Below are 23379 nucleotides of genomic sequence, written 5' to 3'. Positions count from 1 at the left end.
ACTGCGATATTTATTTATTCCTCACTTGTGCTAGAAAAAAAAAACCCAACTAACTGTCCAAAAGCCAAAGACAGAATAGCAGCGGCAGCAGCAGCTGTCATGTGACAGAGGAGGCGGGCTTTAACAGGTGTATGACTTACAGCCGCCTGCTTCCTGTCGGCCGACCCGGGAACGTGCTGTGTGACGGCCGTGACTAACTGCCGGGCCGCCGTGTCAGGAGCCTGCTGGGCGAGCACACACGGGAAGACGTCACTGCAGTGACAAGCTCCCGTCTGCACAACCCTGCTGGAGTCTCACAGCAGTGGCAACACAGCGGAGGGGCCAGCAAACAGCACAATCATAATAATAATGATAATAATTCCTTTCCTAGAAGTCAGCAGCACCAGGAAACGAACTTGGCATCTCCTAGGAGAAAAAGCATCATGTAATTTATATTTTTCAAGCAGTTAAAAAAAACAAAAAAAACATCTGATATGACTGGACAGAGCGATTGAGAGAACATCCTTGTTCAATTTGCCAGGTTTGTGGACTTTATGTCAGTGCATAAGGAAAAGCTAATGAACCAAAGGCTCCAAATCCATTGAAATATTAAATTCACACCGGATAACTTACAAATAAAAAAAAAATAAAGGAGGTCGTACACACAAATCTTGAGGACAGGTCTTTTATTGCACCAACTTATTTGACCGTGTCAAATCATATGCTACTACATACTACAACTGTCAAAGCCATCCCATAATGTGTTCACCACATCCTTACTGATTTTCCTGCTCTAGAAATGTTCTTAAAGCATTCCAGTCGATTATTTTATAAAGATGGGTTTAATGGCGCTCAATGCAAAAAAAAAAAGATAGTAATGGATAGTAGAATATTAGTCGTTTATTTAATGCAAGTTACAGTAATCATTTGAATAATTATAAATTACGGATTGTGAGAGCAACAACAAAATAACTAACTTTGGGAGGCAAAAATAATTACTCGGAATGTGTGACAGAAGGAAGCAGCATCCTTGCGGCGCAGGAAGCCTCATTAATCGGAGCGTGACTGTAGCATCCTATATAAAGTGCGTGTGCGTGTGTGTGTGTGTGTGTGTGTGTGACCGCCATTGATGTGAAACACAGCCTCACTGTTCTCACTCTATAATTGGGCTCCGAGGAGTGCAGAGATCTGGCCCCAGGCTCTGGATTATGCTGATATATTCCATATTTCACTCCGCTAACAATTCCATCGCCTCTCCACTTTCGCTCGGCGGAAAGACGGCGGGAAAGAAATGTGACAGAGGCAAATCTGGGACGATCTGGCCACTTAATCGGCTTCCAGCCTGTTGTGTGTTTGATTCCCGCCCGACATTCTCACAAGCAACGGTAAACCCGTCCCGGGGGGGGGGAGGGGGGGGGGAGGCGATCAGAAGGTTCCTCGATGTGCATCTGCTGCTTCATCGCAAAAAACATCTGCCTCCATCTCTGAATGCAGAAAGGCAGACGCAAACTGAACAAGAGCTCCGGGGTCGCACTGCAATTAGCAGTTGGCTAATTTTTTTTTTTTTTTTTTTTTTTAGCCCAGGGGTTCCCCACACTTTTCCACATCATGGCCCCCCAAAACAGCATCATCTTGTGGCCGGGGACCCCCTTTGCAAACCATCACACAATGTCACAAAATATCTAGAGAAACATCAACTTTTATAATGTGTTTTCTCACTTTTTTGCTGTTCAATAATTGTTGATAATTTGTTTAGAATTAGAATACTGTCAACGTACATGTTTTCAACTCTGTATGAAACATCGTTATTGAACTTGTCAACCAACTGTTGACAGATAACAGAGACAGAAAATCTGAAATCAGGGCAAATATAAAACACTGGACCTTTAAAGCACTGAGAAATGTTTGAATTTTGAAATCTGAAATTTTTTGTCTGGAGCTAGGATGCAAGGTAGTGCTGTCGGCAAGTCGGTCAAACACCAATTTTACTGCCGCTTTGCAGGAACCTTTTAGAAATTCCATCTGATTAAGGTTGACGAGGACCTGCCCTCCTCCTAAAACCACTTTACATGCAAACCGCGTTTTTCTTCCAGACTACTGCAGCAGCAGGTCGGTGCAGGGAAGAGACACGACTTTGGGCTTCAACACTATCATTTCTAACCTCTGTACTGACAAAGTGTGATGGGAATGAAACTGCCGCCGCCGCCGCCGCCACCACTCCTCTGATCTCAGGACAGTTTTGGCGGTGAACTCGAGGGAAATATCAGGATCCAAAGCTCAGAGTGGAAGGGAGTCTGAGAGGAGAGAGAGAGAGAAAAAAAATAGGAGGTGAGAAGTGAGAGACACAAAGTAAGACGGGAGGAGAGAGGAGGAGGTGTCAGAGGAGGGTGGCGTGCGGGGGAGGTGGGCTGGTGGTGACGGTGGGGGAGAGAAATTACAGTTTTATGGAGGAAAATTGAATCAGCTCTGCGACGGAAGCCTCGGGGCAAAAAGACTCGGTGTCAGCAGTGAGAGATTACTGCCGACTGCGTGTGCGTGTGTGTGTGAGAGAGAGACAGAGAGAGGGAGAGGGAAAGGTGGGTGTGTAATGTGATCATGTCTTTCACTCTGACACGAAGATGCAACTCGCACATAATGGGGGTGAATGAACAGCAACGTAGTCATTGTGCGAATTTCAAATCAAATTGCAAAACAGTCATGGGCAGAACCGACGTGATGAAGACGCGTGTGTGTGTGCATGCGTGCGTGCGTGCGTGTGTGTGTGTGTGTGTGTGTAGGGATTTGCTCCTCTCCAGCCAGCAGATGTGTGAAGGTGACACTCAGGATCAGCAGTGGACACGAGAGAGAAGTCCATCCTTCTGCTTCTGCTGCTCATCCACTTCCCAGCAAGCGTGTGCTAAAACACTCAGGTCTGGCAAGCCACCCCCGGTGATGTCACGAAGGGAGCTAAAACCTCCATCCCACCAAGCATCAGTTCTACCAGATGGCTGTAAACAGAAGGCTAAATATTCTGCTTTCTGCTTCAAGTAAAGGACTGGATTTCATTTTGAGTTTTAACAGTCTCAAAAAAAGACTTTCTTTTATGATGAATTCAATAAAAGTGAGCGTTATATTATTGTGCAGTCGTTATGTTAATAACTAAGGATGTAACGGTATCAAAATCTCACCGTATGATATCCTCATGGCATCAAGTCCATAATTACAGCACAGTCAACAAAAGAAAAGAAGACAAAAAAATAAATGCCATGGATATTTATGAAACAGATGGCAAGCTAACATGACAGTGGCAATAAATAAAGAATAAATAAGCAATAAAGAGCAAACACAGTGTTTCAATGGAACAAATAAAAAAATAGAAAAAAGATCAAATAAAGATAGAATAAAGGTAAAATACTTTGAAAGTCAAAGAACGACAATCAACGATTAACACTCACACATTGATGAGTTTTGCTATTAGCATAATATCACAAGATAAAAACAAAGGAATTCATGATAATTAATTCCTAAAGAAGTCGGTTAATGTTATGAGAATACACTGATCTCAAGAAAGGGGGCAGCCTGCCGACTGCATTAAAGCAAGGAACTGGGAGCCTTTTTCTCATTAAAAAAAATGACTTTTTCCTCACACTATTACTTCATTATTGGAACGTTTGTACGCATACACATGGTTTAACTGTGGAGCTATTGTTGCAGCGTCACACTGCACCTTGGGGACCTGGCATGCACACTAGTGCTCACACACACCAACTATAAACTCTAACCAAAAAAGCCCCAACAACACACATTGTGCAAAGATACCGGAAGTGGTAGTTTTCCGCTCTTCTTGCCCATGCTTTTGTTGTCTGCCATCGCTTCATCTTCGCTAATTCACTTCTTACCCGACTCCGGGGGAAAAAATACCATCAGAAGTACTCAGAGAGAGTTGGATTTTGTCACATGATGGTAATATTGTGAGAGTTTAAACACCTCGATAGTGCGGAATTCACATTTCTAACACCATGAGCTTATCAGTTTCTTTATTCTTTTCCTCTTCTTTTTTACACACGTTCATCTGGGGAAAAAGTTGATTGGTCCTTTAAGGTTTAAAAAAACAAAACAAAAAAAAACAAAACAGCGAAAGCCTGGTGTAATTCTACCTGCTTTATCACTGGTCCAGTCAGAATAGAGTGAAAAAGCTCCAGATTTCTGTTCCGAAGAAGATCTTGTGTCCGCGTGCAGGAGGGCAACTGGTCACATGACTGCACATGAGTTGGCAACGCACCTTACTTACCGTATTTAGCTTTAGCTTCGAAGCCGCCAAAATGCGCGTAGAAGTGTGAGATCGTCACGCTGGCTGTGATCCGGTTGTAACCGAACAGCTCAGTCTGCAGCTATATTTAGGCGGGTGCCATGAGAGACACGACAGACAGACAGACAGACGACATACAGACCTGCCGGGGAAACTGGGGCAGCCCGCAGCCACAGTGGCGCCCAACACCTGAACAAACGCTTTGAGGTAAAAATAACAAGCTGACACCTGCACACTTGATTCTCCCACAGCGTGTCCTATGGTGCTTTGTTCAGTGGCAACGCTCCACATTGTTCCACAGATTTAATGATTAAATACAAAAAAGAATTGCACAAAAACACATCTCTATCACATCTTGCCTGCGTCATATAGAGACAAGATGACTAGCGGCTGACTAACGGCTGCGGCTGGTGACTTGGATAGCAGATAAAAACAATTTCATTGCTCTATACATACATATGTATATATATATATATGTATATATGTATATATATACATATATATATATACATATGTATGTATGTATGTATGTATATATATATATATATATATATATATATATATATATATATATATGTATATATATATATATATATATATATATATATATATAAAAAACTAGGATGTGTCGTCAATGGTATGAATTATTTATGGGAGGGAAAACAGAATCCATCTGTGACATCATCACCAGCATGAAGAAAGAAATCACTGCCACAGGTTTCCACGGAGACGCTGGCTGCACGGCATCCAAATCAACTGAGCTTCTTTTTGTTATAAAGCTTTAGTCTTTAGAAGCTGCCTGGAGTTGCAAACACAAGGAGCCAAACTTAAATTCCCAAAAACAAAATAAATAAATTGTCAATCATGCAAACGTATACAGCATCAATTGGTTGAATTTAAAGGTGCAGTGTTTGAAATTAGGGGGGAAAATGTAAAAATAAATAAAAAATTTAACTAACTGTGACATCTAGTGGTCAGATTTTAGATTTTAGATCAGATAGATAGATCATTTGCTCACCCTTCCTCTCCCAATCTTGCCAGTGAACTACAGTGGCCTTCACATATCTAAAACAATGTTGGTTCTCCATCTATGGGGTTTGATGAACGCACCCGTTCCAACTGTCAGTCTGCCTTGTCAGCAAAACTTCATGTCATCATTGCGGAACACTGCCAGTATTTCAAGGAATTTCTTCTGTGTTGTACCACCACGGGTAGCATTTTGTTGTTGATGTTCATCCATTCATCCATCCATCTTCTACAGATGATCCCAACGAAACTGACCGGCAGTAAACAAGCCGAACTAGAGTGTTGCATCTCCACCTCCCTGAGTGTTTCTAGCCTGCGATTTTAACTTTATCTTTTAATGATGTCGAGGGGGAATACTTGTGCCTTGTTCAGCTGCACTAACGATAGCGTTCAGATTGAACAGGAGGAGAAGAAGGAATGCAAAATACATAACAAGCCCCTACTGCACGAAGAATGTCCCCTCTTTGTTGCCATACTGCAAACTAATGAGCAAACAAACAATTTAGGCTTTTATTCACGTCACAGCGTTAGAGTGAAACGTTACTATATATGGTGCTGTCATGAGGTTTAGGCATGATAAGTGTTTCCCCATAGAAGCTATCATTAGCTTACAATAAGGAGGTCATTTAGACATTCAACACATAAGAGCATTTCTTTATGGTTAGCTTGTCAGCTAAAGTTGATTTAGCAAATGTTCACAAGCGAAAGTCACGATAGCCACGTACTCAATAGTGGCAAATATTAGCGTAACATGAATTCAGTCCCTATTTCTCTACTTCAATCATTAGCTTACAGTAAGAAGGTCATTTAGACATTCAACACATAGAGCATTTCTTTATGGCTAGCTCGTCAGCTAAAGTTGATTTAGCAAATGTTCACAAAGGAGAAAGTCACGATAGCCACGTACTAAATAGTGGCAAATATTAGCCTAACATGAATTCAGTCCCTATTTCTCTACTTCAACCTCATTCCTATCCATATTAATCGCTAAGCTCGCTGACTGGCTACCTTCATCGATAACTGGAGGCTAACTTTCTAACCTCACCCACCCAGCTAGTCATGATGCTGCTAGCGCTGGCTGGCACATACGCTTATGAGGCGTTCTTGGAGTAAACACACCAGTAATGGCGGCGTCACAAGATGGCAACATACACAACGTGCTCGTCAGATTTGTCTATAGCTGCTTCCTCCCACACTCAAGGGGGGTCTGGTGGAGCCTCACCCAGCTGTCATGGAACAAAGGCAGAGTAACAACCTGGACAAGTGGCCAGTTCAACACAGGGCCACCAAACACCCATTCACACTCACACACAACTCACACTCAAGTCTGTAAATTTCCTGCTTTTTTTGTTTTGTTTTGTTTTTGTTTTTTGCTATGTAAACACCGGGTTTGAGTCTTTCCCGAGATTTAAGGAACCCTTCTATTTTTTTGTTTCATCAGACTGGTCCCGATTCCTGATTTTGCCGCCAAACGTCGGTCACTGTAGGGCAGCGGGAAACCAGACTGTCACGAAGGAAGTTGATGCTGCAGGCCTGAGACCTTCTTTTTCGGTTATAAACAAAGTTGTTTTGGAGCTGCCTACGCTCTCGGCGCCACCTCCTGTCTACTAAAGCCTTTTGATTTTAACTTCACTGACAAAATAATCCTGGAGCCGCTCCTGTTTTTCCTGTTTTGTTTTTCTCGTTTCCAGAGCTCTTCTCTTTCGCTCTCAGGCCTTCAGAAGATGACATTTCAAAGACTTTTGGAGCGCCCGCCCCAGTTTGTAGCAGATGCTTTCTGCGGCTAATTAGCGCCTGCGAAGGGCAACTCTGGCATTATGCTGGAAGTAGGCAGTGAAAACACTGAGAGAGAAAGAGAGAGAGAAATCGAGGTCGAGTCACCATTGATTCTGCTGATCCACCCGTATGGCGTTTTTACATCGGCTGCAGGTTAGCCGGCTTATCGCAGAACTGAGCAGGAAAACTGTGAAGATGTGGCAAAGACAGGAAGAGAGTCGTGTGACGGCCGAGCTGAGCCCATCATTGGCTGTTAGCCGAGGCGAGTCATTTGCGCACCGTAGAAATGCCTGCAGAGGAAGGAGGCTCCCTTCACAGACCCCCTCAGCCTCTCAGTCAAAAAAGCTACATTTTAGACATTTCATCAAGAAATTCCATTAAAATTAAGTGTGTAATAATTGGGGATTTTGAAGAAGAAACAGCAACATCAAGTGGTTACATTTCAGATTGCAGCATCTTTCACTCTCCTCCCCCTTCTGAACTTGCCAGTAAACTACGGTGGTCTGCGCATCCAAACCTGGATACCTTGTCCAGCTTCTTCTTTGTTGGTTTATTTGAAGATGCGAGCGTTCACCCTAATTATGAAACCTGCTGTCAGGCAGCTGGATTGTCCACGCCAGGCTTCCTTGGAAATACAGAAGATGCAAGATGGCAGCTAACTGGGAGCAAGAACCTTGAACCATGTATATTCTTATGGCATGGGGTAGGAAAACCATGGGACTTTCGTTATACTGCGAGTATACACTTTAATTAATGTGTTTATGGGCAGTATGTTGAGCTATTACCAATATAAAATTCATAAATCAGGCCAAATATGACTCACACACACTGGACCTTAAAGTGAATAGTGGCGTTCTGCTTCACTCCTTGAATGGCAAGAAAACGCTGTGAGAAATTGCTGTGAAATTAAATGAAAATTGAGGTCAAGGCCCCTAAAATCAGGACCCCGCTGAAGCCGACACTCAACATTTGTTTATCTTTGGTGGCAGGAACACGATAGCCAAAACCGTTAAAACAACATGTAACAGAGTGAGTCGCCCCCTGCTGGCGGACTGCAGTACTCGACTCTGTGGCTTTAACAGTGAGCTTCCTGCCTGTCAAAGCTGCCGAGGACTAAAATCTGAAAAGCCTCATTGAGGCGCTGCTGTTTGTTTTCTCTTCACCTCGGAGCACCCACAGCCAGCTCGCCGCGACGCTTGTTTGGCCTCACGGCGGCGGTGCTGCCACCGACGCCCGGCTTCACGCTCGCATTGGTTCTATTTCTGTGCACGTTGGCCAACGACGCAGTGAGCAGCAGCAGTTTGCCGAGGCACCGCTTCCTGCCAAACCAGGCCAGCCAAGAGGAGGAGTAGTGGGGGAGAAGAAGAGGAGGTGGAAGAAGAAGAAGATGAAGAAGGAGGAGAAGAAGAAGAGGGAAAATCTTGGATGGAAGCAGCTCGCCAGCTTCTTTAGAAGAGAGCCAGCAGCAGACTGTGGAATTTCAATGAGATTATAAAGGGAGACGCTGTAGGATGAATTTCAATTTGAGAGCATTAAATGCAGCCCTCCTCACCCATCCTCACCCCTGGGGGGAGATAGTAACTCCCCACAAGGTGTCGGCGACATTGCAGCCACACAGTAAAGCCCAACAGTTGGTGAGGCACAAGGACTCCTCCCCTCCCAAGCACGCACACACACACACACGCACACAATATCAATTATGTGATGAAGGTTCTGTGGGTGCAGAGCGCATTACTGCAGAGTCTTTGTGATTCTCTGCCAGTGCACACTGCACTGCGTGTGTGTGTGTGGCTGTCAAATGCAGCATCAAAAGCAGCAGCAGGTTGAGCAAAGACATGGCAAAGGAGGGAGGGGCGGAGCGGCGGGGGAGGTGGGGGAGGCAGATGGAGAGAAAACAGCGAGTGACACGGGGGAGATAAAGAGAGAGAGAGAGATAGAGGGGAGGGCGAGCGAGTAAGCGATAGGGATGGAGGTGGTGGAGAGAGAGAGAGAGAGGGAGGGAGGGGAAGCTGTTGGTGACAGAAGTTTCAGCTCAGGGTTTCACACACAGCCGGGACCACGGACTGAACACACACTCACACTCACTCACTCATTCACTCACTCACCCACTCGCACCCTCACACATACACACTCACACACCGACTGAGACAGGACAACGAGCAGGTGAGACAACTCTTCCTCCTCCTCCTCTTCCTCCTCCTCCTGCGATTAGATCTCCGTCTCCTCCGGTTTGTTGCTGCAGTTCCAGTTTGGTTCAGTCTGACCATCAAAGTGGTTCCAGTCCTGCTGAACTGGGAACCGCATCAGAGCGGACGGCTGATCCTGCTGTTTAGGTGCGGTGGGAAAGAAAGCCCTGCACGCGGTGTGTATGTGTGTGTGTGTGTGCGCGTGCGTGTGTGTGTTGGTTCAGTAGTCGTGTCGCGTCGGAGCTGCATGCATTATTTATCCGCACTGATCTTCAGAACACTGGTCAGGTGTGTGTGTGTGTGTGTGTGTGTGTGTGTGTGTGTGTGTGTGTGTGTGGTGAAGGGATAGATGGATGGATGGATGGATGGATGGGAAGACAGTCTGTGCTGACGGTGAGAATGCAGCCTGGACCATCACCTCCCCCCGCCCATCGCTTCTGTACAGTTCATTACCTGAGCTGGAGACTCAGGAGTGCGACTCTCTCACACTCACACTCACACTCACACACACACTCACACACTCACACACACACTCACACACACACTCACACACACACACAGGCTGAGGTGATGAGCTCACTATCATCAGAGGAGATCGACTCCTTTTGTCTGCAGATGCAGCATCTTCATCTCCATCAGCCGTTGCAGGCGACACACTCACCCTCTTACTCAGCGTGCATGCGTGTGTGTGTGTGTGTGTGCGTGCGCGTGCGTATGCGCGAGCGAGCGAACGGTACATGCCTGCGTGTATGTGTGTGTGCCCACTCTGTTATTAAAGGCAGAATGCAGCAGATATCAGACTGTGAGAGAAGCGGCTGCAGTCCTGAGGAGGACCTGCAGGGGGAGCTGCTGCAAATTCAAACTGTTGCAATGCAAGGCAGTAGAATGTGAAAGCAGGGGGCACTCTCTGCTGTTGCCCGGGTTTTTCCTGCCTTGCCGAGTCTCTGCTCTGTTTGTGTGTGTCCAGCCTAGCACACAGTCTGGAGACTCGCAACACATGCGACCGGGTTTTAAACATGCAAGCAGCTCAGAGGAGATTTTACAAAACCAACACGTTGAACAAATCGCGCCCAGCTGGGAAGATGGCAAGAAAGATTAGCAAAAACAAACAAAGAAACAAACACAATACAGAACACACACACAACACACGCAACAAACAGAACACGCATAACACAGAGAGCACATACAATGCACCGAACACACACAACAAACGGAACACACAACACACACAAGGTTACGCATGTAACCACAGTTATGTGAGTGATTGGATCACCCCAATATATGATAATTCCCTCCACCAGGCGGAGCTACCGAGCAGACTTACCGATGATTGCAAAGTACGGGAAGTGACACGCGAGTGGGCAGAGCCCACGCAAGCACCTAGGTTTCTAGCTGGCCCCTCTATGTAGTTGCCTCTCTTGTCGCCCTGGCTCGACTGGCTTGTGCCTTTTTCGACCGTGGGTTTTGTCTGTGTTTTTGTTGAGCTAAGGCTAAAAAAACCTACTAAAGCGGAAAAGAAATCCCACAGAACAAACAGAACACTTGACGCCCCCCACACTGTCTGTCCAGTACAGTGTCACCAGTTTTGCATTAGTGGCTACATTTAAATGTAGAGCTTAATCGGACTAAGCTCATAACTCTGTTTTCTCGTCTGATCAGACTACCTCTCCTTGTCCCGGATTACATGCAGCTGAGAATATTGAATTATTGACGGGAACACTAGGGGGCGATATGAGTCTTCTCAGCGTGTTCATTTACTCTTTCATCGCAAAATAACAAAACAATTTGAGGTGCAATGTCCGTACTTGTCTTCTAACGAGTTTCTTCACCAAACAGCTGTAGATGTGCTGCACTTATAGATACGCAAATTTGCGTTGAGCTGGACTTCATTTCACCGGAATAAAAAACTCAGTAAAATATCTAAGGAAAGCAATGGTGACTTGGGAGAGGCAGGCAACAAAGTCATGTGCTGTTGGAGAGCTACAACCAAACCATATCTTTGATTCCACACTTTGTGCCGTCACCTTGGCGAGTGATCCGGACCCTTCGTTCTTGGTGCATATGGGTTCGGAAAACAGACTGGTGGGAGGGGGTTTGTAATCGTCGTGTATGGAGCTTCAGTAAAGGCAGTGAAACATATCTACCGACTTCTTTTATTGTGTTGATAAAGAGAAGTAGAAAACACAACGGCAATGAAAGAGTTTTAAACACATTTCCCAATAACGGTCAGTGCATTTGAGAAACTTTGTGGACTTGTGAAGGTGTTCAGAGCCTCCAGGAAGAAACTCTGAGCGCCAATTCCACTCCAGGTGAGAAGCGCCATTGTTCTGCATGAACTGTCGAGTTGTTGTCAAATTCCGGACCTCAAACCCACAGTTTGAGATCGGAGTTCTCAAACTCCAACCTTAGTCAGACTAACAAGCTCAGTTGTCCGATCATAATTGGACTAAGGCAATAATTTGGTTTCCTCGAGTGTCATGTAAGCTGATCAGAGGTGTTGCTGTGACAATCAGGTTGGCTTGTTACATGGAAAGACCCCCAAGAATCCCAAAGAATCGTTCCAGCGCAGCGACACCACCGGCCGGAGACGCCTCGGCAGTCAGGTTTCGTACACAGCACGTTAGTAGCAAGACAGGAACGCTAAAACAAGACATGTTAAAGAAAAGTCATTTAGTAGTATTTTTTTTTACATAATAGGCCCCCTTTAAATCAAACACAGCAAACAAAATGAATGAACGTGACCTTGTTATTGTCCTTCATCCTGACTCACCGCTGTGTTTTTCTTCCCCCTCAAACTCTTGACAACGCGCTCTGTCCGTCCCATGCTGGGGATTATTTTTAGAGTCTCTTTGGTTTTCTGCGTGATGCAGAAAATAACAGGCCGGCTACCGGTGGGACACACTCGCTGCCGTAAATGCAGTTGATGGTGTGCAAGGCTGCTAGTGTCACGCAAAAGGAGACGATGCAGAGAGACGAGTCGCAGAGAAGTCGCACTGCTGCCACAGTGCCGCAGGGCTTGAGTAAAAAACAAGTATGAGAAATTCCTAATCACGATATTAAATCATTTTTAAATCTTTTTTTTATCGTTTAATTAATCCTTAATGAACAACTTTCTTGTTGTCAATCTACAAACGCCTACAGTCGCGTGCTTTTCTCCACTTGAGTTGCACAAGTAAATTAGTTAGTCACGTCTTCCAGTTAATTTTTTATGAGTTTACTTATATATATGAGTTTATTTTTAACAGAAAATCCATAAGATCCTGCCTGATTTATTAAAACGATTCATAAAATATGATGCTGCACTACCGCAGGTCACCACTGGTGGGCAAAACCGTAGCATGCAAGAGGAGATGCTTGTTTTCTTTTGTTTTTTTCCCATGGCAGCTTGCGTTGCCCAAGTTCAATCTTTGAAAGGTGATGTGCGCCCCCTTGCGACATCACAAAGAAATTCTTCCGTACAACAGTGACGGATTTCACACACACACACACACACACACACACACACACACACACACACACACACACACACACACACACACACACACACACACACACAGAGTAGTTGTGATCAACGTGGCATGAAAACAAAGTGAGAAGTGCTGGATGGCGGGAGAGGTGGGAGCGGCCCGGCCAGTTTTTTTTGACGGCTCGACTTCACACCCACGGCTTTGGTGTCGGAGAAAGGAGAGAGAGTTTTCTCCACTCATCCGATGATCACTTTACTAGCACGCCAAACACAAACCCTTCATCCACGCATGAGGAGAAACCTCGAGACGACCTCGGAGGGAAGAACTCCTCCCTACGCCAGACACCGGAGTTTCCACCCGGAAACTGTGCAAACTGAAAGGGAACAGAGAAAAATTGAAAAAGGATCGCGCGAGTTGTGAAAAAAAAACACCAAAAAAATGGCATGGGTATAAATATTTCACCAGCCGGCTGAGGAAACATTTTTCATTTTCTGCTGGATGTGGACAACTGGTCACATGGACTCGGAAGCAGTGGGCAGGACCGGGGCGTCAACCTTACAACCAACCGGATGCTTTGAAAAAGGAAGCAGCGGAAGACGTTCCGCTAGAAAGGTCTTGATGTGGTTGGATACAGTCGACCAACCGTTTCTTCTTCTTCTTCTTCTTCTTCTTCTTCTTCTGCTGCTGCTCTTCAGACCTTTGACAGTCTTCACAGTCCAGCGGTCGGCTGACAGCTCAGCGACGTGTCTGCAGGATGCAGTGGGTGTGACGGGGGGGGGGGGGGGGGGGGGGGGGGACTAATGAGGTGGACAACAAGGCGCACACACAAGCACCTTTCAAGGTGGGAGGGGGTTCAGACAGAGGAGGGGAATTAATGGCGAGATGACCCTGCGACCTTCACAGCACAGGTGCCTCGCTTATCTTTCAGCTCCCAAATCTTCCAGTCCTTCAGCCTCAGACCAAAACAAAAAGGTCTCCACCTCAAGAAATGTTTCCTTCAACAGGAAAAAAAACAAACCCTGACACGGATGCAATTGACATGCCGGGCCTGTAGGTGGCGCTGGCACAGAAACACGCCTGGATCCACACGCTGGATTCAATTCACTTGTGTGAAATGAATCCAGCGTGGTTTGGGGAAGGTTCTAGGGCGCGTTTTGCTGCTTGTCCACGGTGTGGCGCCATGCCCACTTCTTCTGCCTCATTGTATCAGGCAAAGCAAACACTAGAGGGCGACACTGCTTTTGATGGCCGTCACTTCAGGGTGTCGCTAAAGACCGAGAGCATCCACAAGAGGGAGCCGGTCTTGCACATGCCACAGTTACTAATAATTAATTGAGAAAAAGAAACACAGCAGTGATTCATTCCACAACGAAATGTCGTTGCTCGGTTCCGGAGTACAGCCATGTTTCTTACAATCTATGTAAAATATGAAAATATGAGATATCTGGACGTAGAATGTTGGTGTAATAAAAATAAAGAGTAAAATTAAATTACATATTTATAAATGATTGCAACTTTTTTCCGGGGGGGGGGGGGAGTGTTTCCTTGCTTGCTACTGTTGATACTTCACGAAACCACCGCCTCATGGCTCCTGGTGGTACTGCAACTCTTTAGCACAGAGGGGACACGTGGAGGTGGTGTGGATTTATGTAGCCGTTAGCCGATACTTTGGTTGCTTTTTGAAAGGGAGCAAGAGCAAGCATGCATATTATATATACTGTGAGTTTCCCCTCTCTGTACTGTGCTTGTTTGTCGTCTCTCTAACCACCGTTAAATACAATCACAACCCTCAGAGGTCTCCCGGAAAGTTGTTGCAGTGGTTAACATTAGCACCGCAGGTAACAGTACTTTAGTATGACTGTTGCCAAGGTTTGCACGAAAAACATAATTTAAAGAAACAAAATAACAAATGCCAGCACACTAACATTAGCTACGTAGATAGTTCCAATAGGAGAAATGTACCCTTTAATTCAACGTCTTCCACCCCCTCCAAAACAAATACAGAAAATACATCATTCTCTTGGTTTAAAGAGAGACCGATTTTGCAGGGTTGGTCGATTTCTCGGTTTGGTGCCCCTAGTGGTCTAGCGCACTTCCACTTTGTTTGGTGAATTTGCAGTGTTTCTCTCTTGCAGCGTGCCGGTGTTTACAGTGCGTTTGCAGCTCTCTGCCATCATACTTTAGGCAGCAACAGCGACAGCTTGAGTTGACGGAGGGCAACTAGCTAGCATTTTCATTCCTTTCGTTTGTTTCTCTCATGCACAATGTTACCAAAGTCTGCTCGCACCTATTTCATACCTTTGAGAAGAAGTGTTGAAGAGCAGCACAACAGCAGCAGCAGCAGCTACAAACTCAACGTGCTTGACCTCTTTTGCTGTTGCCATGAGAACTGTTAAAATGTATAAAAAACAATCCACATCCAAAAAGTAAAAACACAGAAAAGCATTCTGGGGAGACTAAAAAAAAAGTGATCCTGCGAGATTTGAAGATCAGGCGTTGAGTTGTCGGAAGTTTGAAAATCTTGTTTTGCTTCTTGACGAGTTCAGCGTTTCAAACAAACTTTAACCTCAAGTTTTTTTTAAGCCTCAGACTGTCAAAATCGTTTGTTCTCCGTTCACATTTTTCAGCATCCTTTTCAGCAACTGACCCCCCCAATCTCCTCTGAGTCATGTGACAAAAATAACAATTGCTGTTTGATTTCAGGTCCGTTGAGCACGACGAGGATGTGTGATGACATGGAGCTGTTCAGATTTTCAATACGGTGCATTAGTTACAAAAAATAGTAATGAAATGGAAAAAGGAAAAAAAAAAAACCTTGGTTATCCCGTCCGCATTTCTGAACTTTTGGAAAAGCAACTAGAGCAGCAATCACAACGCAATATAGTTATATATATTTGGCTTAAAATCTAGGCTGTCTGCTATATTCAGTAGAGTCTCCTATGTCCCAAAAAAAAGAATAATATAATAAAAAAGAAATGGACACCTCTTTGAAAAATAGCTCACCTTAGGTTGATGCATTTTTTGGCCACTAGGGGGCAGAAGTACGGACGTCATGAGCATTCTATTTTCTCTCCTGTATCAAAGCAGACGCTTGTTTCCAATAACTGCATTGCAGAGTCACAGACTTTGTCCTTTTTGTTGTGGAGAAAGCGAGAAGGGAAAAAAAACAACTCGCAAACAAACAACAACAAGAAGTCTGAACCCCCACGATCCACACAGTCGGTGTGACACAGTCAGGAATAGCAGCGGTGGTGACACATTCACGCGCACGCACGCGTACACACACACACACACACACACACACACACACACACACACACACACACACACACACAGCAGTGATAAGCACTCAATGTCAGGGAGCGCTCGATTCGCTTCACTCCGAGGGCTAATGTGTTTGTTATCACCTTGGACAGATGGCGCAATGTGGCGGACACACACACACACACACACACACACACACACACACACACACACACACACACACACACACACACACACACACACACACACACACACACACACACACACACTCGCCACTCATTTCGCCACATTTGCTACGCTCTCCGTCTCATCTCCCGCTTTCTTCTTTTTTTTCCCATCATCCCCCGCTGCTCGCCTCTCCATCACCCGCTATTGATCCGTCTCCAGGGAGGAGAAACCAGCCATTCGCCTTCCTCTATTTTTAGACAGAAAAATATGGGAGGAGAGATGGAGCTGATGCAATAGACGGAGGCGGCGGTCGATGCGCCCCGACGAGCACTGAATGAACGAAGGATGAAAGAAAAAGACATGAAGGTCAAGGAAGTAAGAAGGCAGACGGGTTTTTGGAGACGGTGACCTTTAGGGAGACAGCAGCGCTTCAACAGGTGTGTGCGGACATGGAAACACACAAACAACTGACATTTTTGTGTTCTCCTGTTCTTCCACCTGCAAACACCAAACCATTGAACCGCCGAAAGACAGACGGACGAATGGACGGACTCTGAATGCCAAACGCCACAGCAACCGCATTGGTGCAGATTCCTGAGCCGGCAGCGTCTGACGGCTGAGACAATAACGCAGGTGTCAGAGGGCCGAATGACTCTTGCTGTTGGGAAACGCAGCGCCTCAGCAAGCTGATGCTCATTATGTGAGTTGGTGCACCGGTTCCACCTCCTCCCTCCCTCTGCCTGCAAAGACTTGAATAACCCACAAGAAAGAGATTCAGAACACAACAACATCTGGCATCTGGACAAGGCTGTCGCGTTTAGTTGCTTCATTGCAAAAACCCAGCCACTGGGGGGCGCTGTAAAACATTGCGGCTCTCAGATAGCAGAAGGAAGGAGGCAAGAAGGAAGGTGGAAAGAGTCAGGAGGGAGGAAAGAAGGAGGAAGGAAGGAAGGAAGGAAGGAAGGAGGCAGGAAGAAGGAAGGAAGGAGGAAGGAAAGAAGGAGGCAGGGAGAAGGAAGGAAGGAGAAAGGAAGGAAGGAATGAATGAATGAGGCAGGAAGGAGGAAGGAAGGAAGGAAGGAAGGAAGGAAGGAAGGAGGCAGGGAGAAGGAAGGAAGGAGGAAGGAAAGAAGGAGGCAGGGAGAAGGAAGGAAGGAATGAGGCAGGAAGGAGGAAGGAGGCAGGGAGAAGGAAGGCAGGAGGAAGGAAAGAAGGAGGCAGGAAGAAGGAAGGAATGAATGAGGCAGGAAGGAGGAAGGAAGGAAGGAATGAATGAATGAGGCAGGAAGGAGGAAGGAAGGAAGGAAGGAATGAGGCAGGAAGGAGGAAGGAAGGAAGGAAGGAAGGAAGGAATGAATGAGGCAGGAAGGAGGAAGGTGGAAGGAAGGAACGAGGCAGGAGGAAGGAATGAGGAATGCGATGCAGTCACGCCTTTGCACACTGGCAAGGACTCACTCTCTCTCATCTGTCTGCCGCTCACCCCCTGTGGGAGCTCATTAGCGAGGAGGCGAGTTTCATCCATTCTGTCCGACTTGGTTTTTGCTTTTTTTTTGTTTCATTATAGTAGACTGGAGGCCACATTAACTACCGTCACCAGTCTTTCACCTGAACACACACCAAGTCAATGGCAAACATCTCCGATGTGTGTGTGTGTGTGTGTGTGTGTGTGTGTGTGTGTGTGTGTGTGTGTGTGTGTGATGGCTGTCACTGTTTCCAGTTGCACGTCCAGCCCCAGTATGTTTTTCACCTCAGACTGAAATGTGCAGGATGGTGGAAAAAATGCTCCAGCTGGGCTTTAATGCAGTGAGTGGATCAACATCTGGAGTGGATCAGTGTCCCCACGGGACAAGAATGATATGACATTCATAAATATCTGAGATGTTCATCAACTTGACCAAAACACAGATTTCTTTCTCATGATATTAGTCACGAACCAAAGTAAATCCCTTAAATTTGACAATTTGATTTGCTTTGTTTTGCTTTCTAAGTCTTGTGGGCTTTCTACAAAATACAGCCTGATAAAAATAAAAATAAAAATAAGACTTTTCCCATTCTTTTCTCAAAGTGTTTTCAACCTATGCTGCGATTCAGCCACCAGTGAAGGCCGAAACATGGGGCAGGATCTTCTAGTGAGGCCACTTTGTCAACAAGCTGCTTCCTTTGAGTTTGTTCACTTTCCAAAACGGCCAGCTTCTGCAAACAACAAGTTCCGAGGCTGTGACGAGGAAATTAATTTAAAAAAAATAAAATAAAAATGGTGCAAATGTTATAGTCAGCAGATGGCAGAGCCAACTAGCAAATCTTCAGGCTTCGGGGTGTGTTCATTTGTTTGATTGTTAACAGAGAAATTGCTTCCTCTGGCGTTCACCAGTGTCTCTCAGAGCAGAACAAATACTTTTACGTTACGGGCCTTTGTTTATTTTTTCTGACTACTTTTTACTTTTACTCTCTATTCTACTCTCTACATTTTTGCAAAAATGCCTGTACTTTCTACGTCTTAGCTTTGAAAAACAAGATTGTTACTTTGTACTTTGTTGTATTTAAAATATTTAAATTATGTTCAAATAAATTAACTTATTATTTATTCCAGTTGTTTTTGCTTGAAGTGGAGCTATTTGAGCTCTGCTGTTGAGTAGTGGATTATATTCTAGAGAGAGATTATTTAAGAGTACCTCAGCTTTGGGGTCACTGTTCTGTACATTTTCAGTACAGAGAAAAATAACCATTATTAATGTTTGTTTGTTTAACAATAAACATGGTTTAATATTGTTATTAAAAGTGCCATCATCTAATAATGGCTCACTGTCAGAACTATCACTGATTACAGTTTGATTGTGCTGCAGTTGAAAAGTAAAAAAAAGAACTACAGTACTCAGAGTAGCTAAGCTGTTAAAAATTATCCAGATGGTCAGAAAGACACCCGACCACTGACCTCTGATCAATTCAGTCCAGATTATTCTGACACAACTTTTTCATTTCAGCAAAATTGTCATCAAATGTATTGTTTCATATATGGCAAAAAAAAAAAAATCAATCATTTCCACTTTTTACTAAAGTCCGTTTCAAAACCTGTATTTTCTAACTTTTACTTGAGCAAATGAGTTAAACCAGTACTTTTAGTTATACCGGGGTATTTTCTTTTCTTTTTTTTTTACACAAGAATCTTTTCTTCTTTTGACGCTGGACTATTTGTGTGTTTGACCCCCTGCAGGGACGATGCTGCCGTCAGCCAGCCTGCTGCTCGGCCTGCTGAGCCTGGGCCTCGTGTGCGGCGGCTGGGCCTTCGCCCGCCTCCCAGACGACGTGGAGCTCCGCTCGGCATTCTCCGTCGCCCGAACCAGCAGCATGGAAGGCGGGCCCAAGATGACTGTGACGTTTGACACCGTTTACGTCAACATTGGCGGGGATTTTGACCCCAAGGCCGGCGTGCTGCGCTGCCGCATCCCCGGCGCATACTATTTCTCCTTCACCGTGGGCAAGTTCCCCCACAAGGACCTGTCAGTGATGTTGATGAAGAACCGTAACGAAGTGCAGGCCATCGTGTATGAAGAAAACGCCGGAGAGGAGAGGAAGGTGGGTGGAGGACGGGTGAGGCTAAGAGCACACGACCGGTCTAAAGTTTGGGGACATTTGAATTTAAATAAAAAATAATAATTTACAGTAAAACCACCTCCTTCACAGTCGCTTTGGTTGTTCATGTCTGTAACTCAGCACTCAAGACTGCAAGACTTTTTTAACGTCCATACCAATACAAACAACGCACTCCTAAGTTAGTGACATTGCGACAGCAGAACTCCAGCATTTAGTCTTGGTTTCCACTGATAGGCTTGTGTGACTGTTACAGATTGAAGGCCACCAGTCAGTGGTTAAAGGTTTAAGTCCCGCTGATTGCCACATCCCGAAGGATGTGAAATTAGTCTTCCACATTTGATCTCTAGCCAAAGGGAGAGTGAGCAGTGGCGCTTGGGTGATCTAATACCCCAAGTACAACCTTGAATACTGAATGCCAAGCAGGGAGGCAATGTGAACCCTTTTCATGGTCTTTGGTATGATCCAGCCGGGTATCCCAGTCCCAGGGTGGGCACTCTACCACTAGACCACTCAGCTGGTTGGTCAAACAGAGGCAGGAGTTTTATTGAACTGAAAATTACGCCCTTACCAAATGGGCTCTGTTGTGTCGTAAAGATGAACGTGACCAAAACTGAGCACATGATACGGTAAATTTGCCCCAACCAAATGAGGCGTGTTGCGAGACGCAGGGAGGGATTACGTCGGGGTTACCAGGCTGACGCTGTCTTCTTGGCTTCACAGGTGCAGAGCCAGAGTGTCATGCTTCAGCTGGAATTCGGCGACACAATCTGGCTCAGGCTCCACGGAGATCCCCGCTACGCACTCTACAGCAACACCGGACACTACACCACCTTCAATGGCTACCTGATCTACCCCGACACATTCAGCTATCAGACGATACGCAGCGGCCGCCGCCACCGCCCAGACAGCCTCCGCCTGGAGGAGGAGGCCCCGGCGGTGGGGGTCAAAGACGACCTGGGTGAAAGCAACGGCGACGAGGACGAGGAGGATGACCAGCAGTCCGCCTTCTCGGTGGGCCGCACCCAGAGCATCGTGGGAGTGGACCAGGTGGGCCTGCCGCAGCACCAGCCAGTCAGCTTCGACACAGCGTTTGTCAACATCGGAGAGGACTTCAACGTGACAGAGGGCGTCTTCACCTGCCGAGTCCCGGGCGCCTACTACTTTGCCTTCAACGTGGGCAAGCTGCCACAGAAGACGCTGTCAGTCAAGCTGATGAAGAACCGGCTGGAGGTGCAGGCGATGATCTACGACGACAGTCAGGGTGAGAAGGCCCTGCAGAGTCAGAGCCTGATGCTGATGCTGAAACCTGGGGACACAGTATGGCTCTACTCTCACCAAAGGGACGGCTTCGGGGCCTACAGCAACCACGCCAAGTACATCACATTCACGGGCTTCCTGGTCTACCCAGACTTTGGCACCAGGGACCAGTCGTATGAAGACCAGAAGCCCTAGCTGTGGCAGCCGGCTGCATGCTCGGTGCTACTGCTGGAGTTTATGCAAGGTGGAAAAGCCTCTGAAAGCCACTGGGGCGTCTTCAAAGCTTTCCCTTCACATGATTTCCTTTTGCAAAGTGCACAGTGACCTTCCAAAACCAAGTTCTTGTCTGCTTCCAGCTGCCAGTCCTCCAGGATGTGACTTCAACTCAGCCTAGAATGGAACCCGCGAAGCAGCAACATAAGCTACGCAAAAATATTTTACTCCAACTATAAAGGAATTTGAGAAAAAAAAAATCAGTCATAACCTTCTGTGAGACGCAGGACTTTCATTTACAACGCATGAGTTTCAACGACTGCCGACACACACACAAGAATCATCATCGGGGCGCTACATCAGCCATAAAACACGTCAGCAAGTATGATTGAAGTTCTTCTTTCTCACATCCCAACTTTCAACTCACAGCAGAACCACAGTGCCGAATACTGAAAAACATCTCATACCAGATGCCAAACGCCAACCCCAGTGATGTCACTTGTAGCCAGAGGCTGTTTGCTTTCGATGCCGTAAACCACAACAAACACACTTCCCAAACCGACTCTTTTAAAAGAAGATGATGAGAACAAACATCACCAGGACAAGACAAGTTGAAACGCTCCAAGAGACAGTTTTTTTTGTTTACTGAGTTTTATGGTCCTTTGGGTTATGATAACCACTGCAGTCAGCCACCAGGGGGCATAAGTACTTGGGGTACAATATTACTTCAAGTAGGTTTGCTTGTTTGCGTGTCCCAGACTTGATGTTTCTGCCTATGTATTAACTTGTTGTACCTCCTGCATTTACTGACGGCATGCTGAGACAATATGGACAGTGTTTGGTTCATGTTTGTTCGCCGCCATAGCAGGCTGACTATGTGCAGAGTGCAGATCCATCCCGGCAGGTGTCCATCAACCACCTGCATGGCTCCCGGCCATCACAGCTATAATTTGATTTTTCCGTCCTCGGCCGCATTTAATTTCTTTCCCCAGATGGCGCCTGCCAAGGGCCTTTAGGTACGCCCAGACTGCACCTTGGCTTCTGGAATATGCACGTCTGTTTAATTTCACAGCTCTACAAGTAGAGAGGACACTGTTCAAAGTTGTGATTAACCATGACTTGCAGAAATCTCCCTTCTGTGGTGCCAAATGAAAGGCGCTTCGGTGAGGCTGCAGGCCTGCACGACTCAATTGGGTAGCATGCTTCATTTTCTGGGTATTAAGGTAAAATTACTGTGTGTGGTACATACTTATACAGTTCAACGCTCCATTAATCCAGACGGTGGCACAGAGACAAACCCTGCTTTGATTCTATACCTCTCGTCTCTGCTTAACACTTAGGCCACTATTAGCTCCCAACTTTAGTTTGCAGCCTCGAGTTGCATGTCCTTTTGCTTCACTGTTGTGAAGTTAGCCAACAAGATGAACGACAAAACTCAACACCACCAGCGGCGATTGACAATAAACACACACACTTTGCAGCGCTAACATTACAGATTAGTTTGAGAAAGGAGGGAAAAATCTAAAATATGCAAAGTTTCATTTTTCCTTTGTGTCTTTTCTTGACTTGGTCTTTGTGGGTGGACACTGGTTTCTACTTTGTGAAGGGAAAAGACTAACTGAGCAACTTACGTCATTATTTTTTGCTTATTTATTAACTTTGTTTTTGATATGCCCAGTGAGTAAGATTTAGTAGGATCTCACAATAAGAAAGCCGGAAACAAAAAAACATCTGTGAAAACTTGTGCACATGGCAATGATGTCACATTAGCCTCGGGTACCAAACAACAAGCAGGAATCCTGAGCGCCTCGTGGCCTCTGTCTCACTCAAAACATGTCTCGCTTGTCTGCAAAATTTTAGCTGCTGCGAACTCGCTTTCTGATGTCACACCTTTCCTCTACCAGCTGCGGTGTCTCTGAAAAATCACCAAATCAGAGCGAGCCATCGCCTCGACAATTGTATATACTAATGTAGATTATAAACCAATGAAAACGCGAGTGTTGTTCATTGAAAGTGACTATATCCAACAAACAAATGCACTGTCCATTACACCAGCAGATCCCTGGAAATGTTGCACACTGGGCTCTTAAGAGGAGCAAAAGGGGTGAAGAAGAAGAAGAAGAAGAAGAAGAAGAAGAAGAAAGTTTGTTTGTACCTCTCACGT

General features: G+C 45.7%; 1 protein-coding gene across 1 annotated transcript; it reads left to right on the top strand.

The window, feature by feature from the left end:
* The first annotated feature begins 9088 nt into the window (after positions 1-9088).
* c1qtnf4 (C1q and TNF related 4) lies at positions 9089-21939 on the top strand. Its single transcript, XM_076039819.1, has 3 exons — positions 9089-9232; positions 19366-19727; positions 20466-21939. Exons 2-3 carry the CDS (start codon positions 19371-19373, stop codon positions 21195-21197), a joined length of 1089 nt encoding a protein of 362 aa, XP_075895934.1. The 5' UTR covers positions 9089-9232; positions 19366-19370; the 3' UTR covers positions 21198-21939.
* Positions 21940-23379: the final 1440 nt, after the last annotated feature.

This window comes from Nelusetta ayraudi, unplaced genomic scaffold (genome assembly GCF_046127955.1).
Source record: "Nelusetta ayraudi isolate G7.1 ecotype Tasmania unplaced genomic scaffold, CSIRO-AGI_Nayr_v1 ptg000002l, whole genome shotgun sequence".
Lineage (NCBI taxonomy): Eukaryota > Metazoa > Chordata > Actinopteri > Tetraodontiformes > Monacanthidae > Nelusetta > Nelusetta ayraudi.
This window is presented reverse-complemented; position numbering and strand designations above follow the sequence as displayed.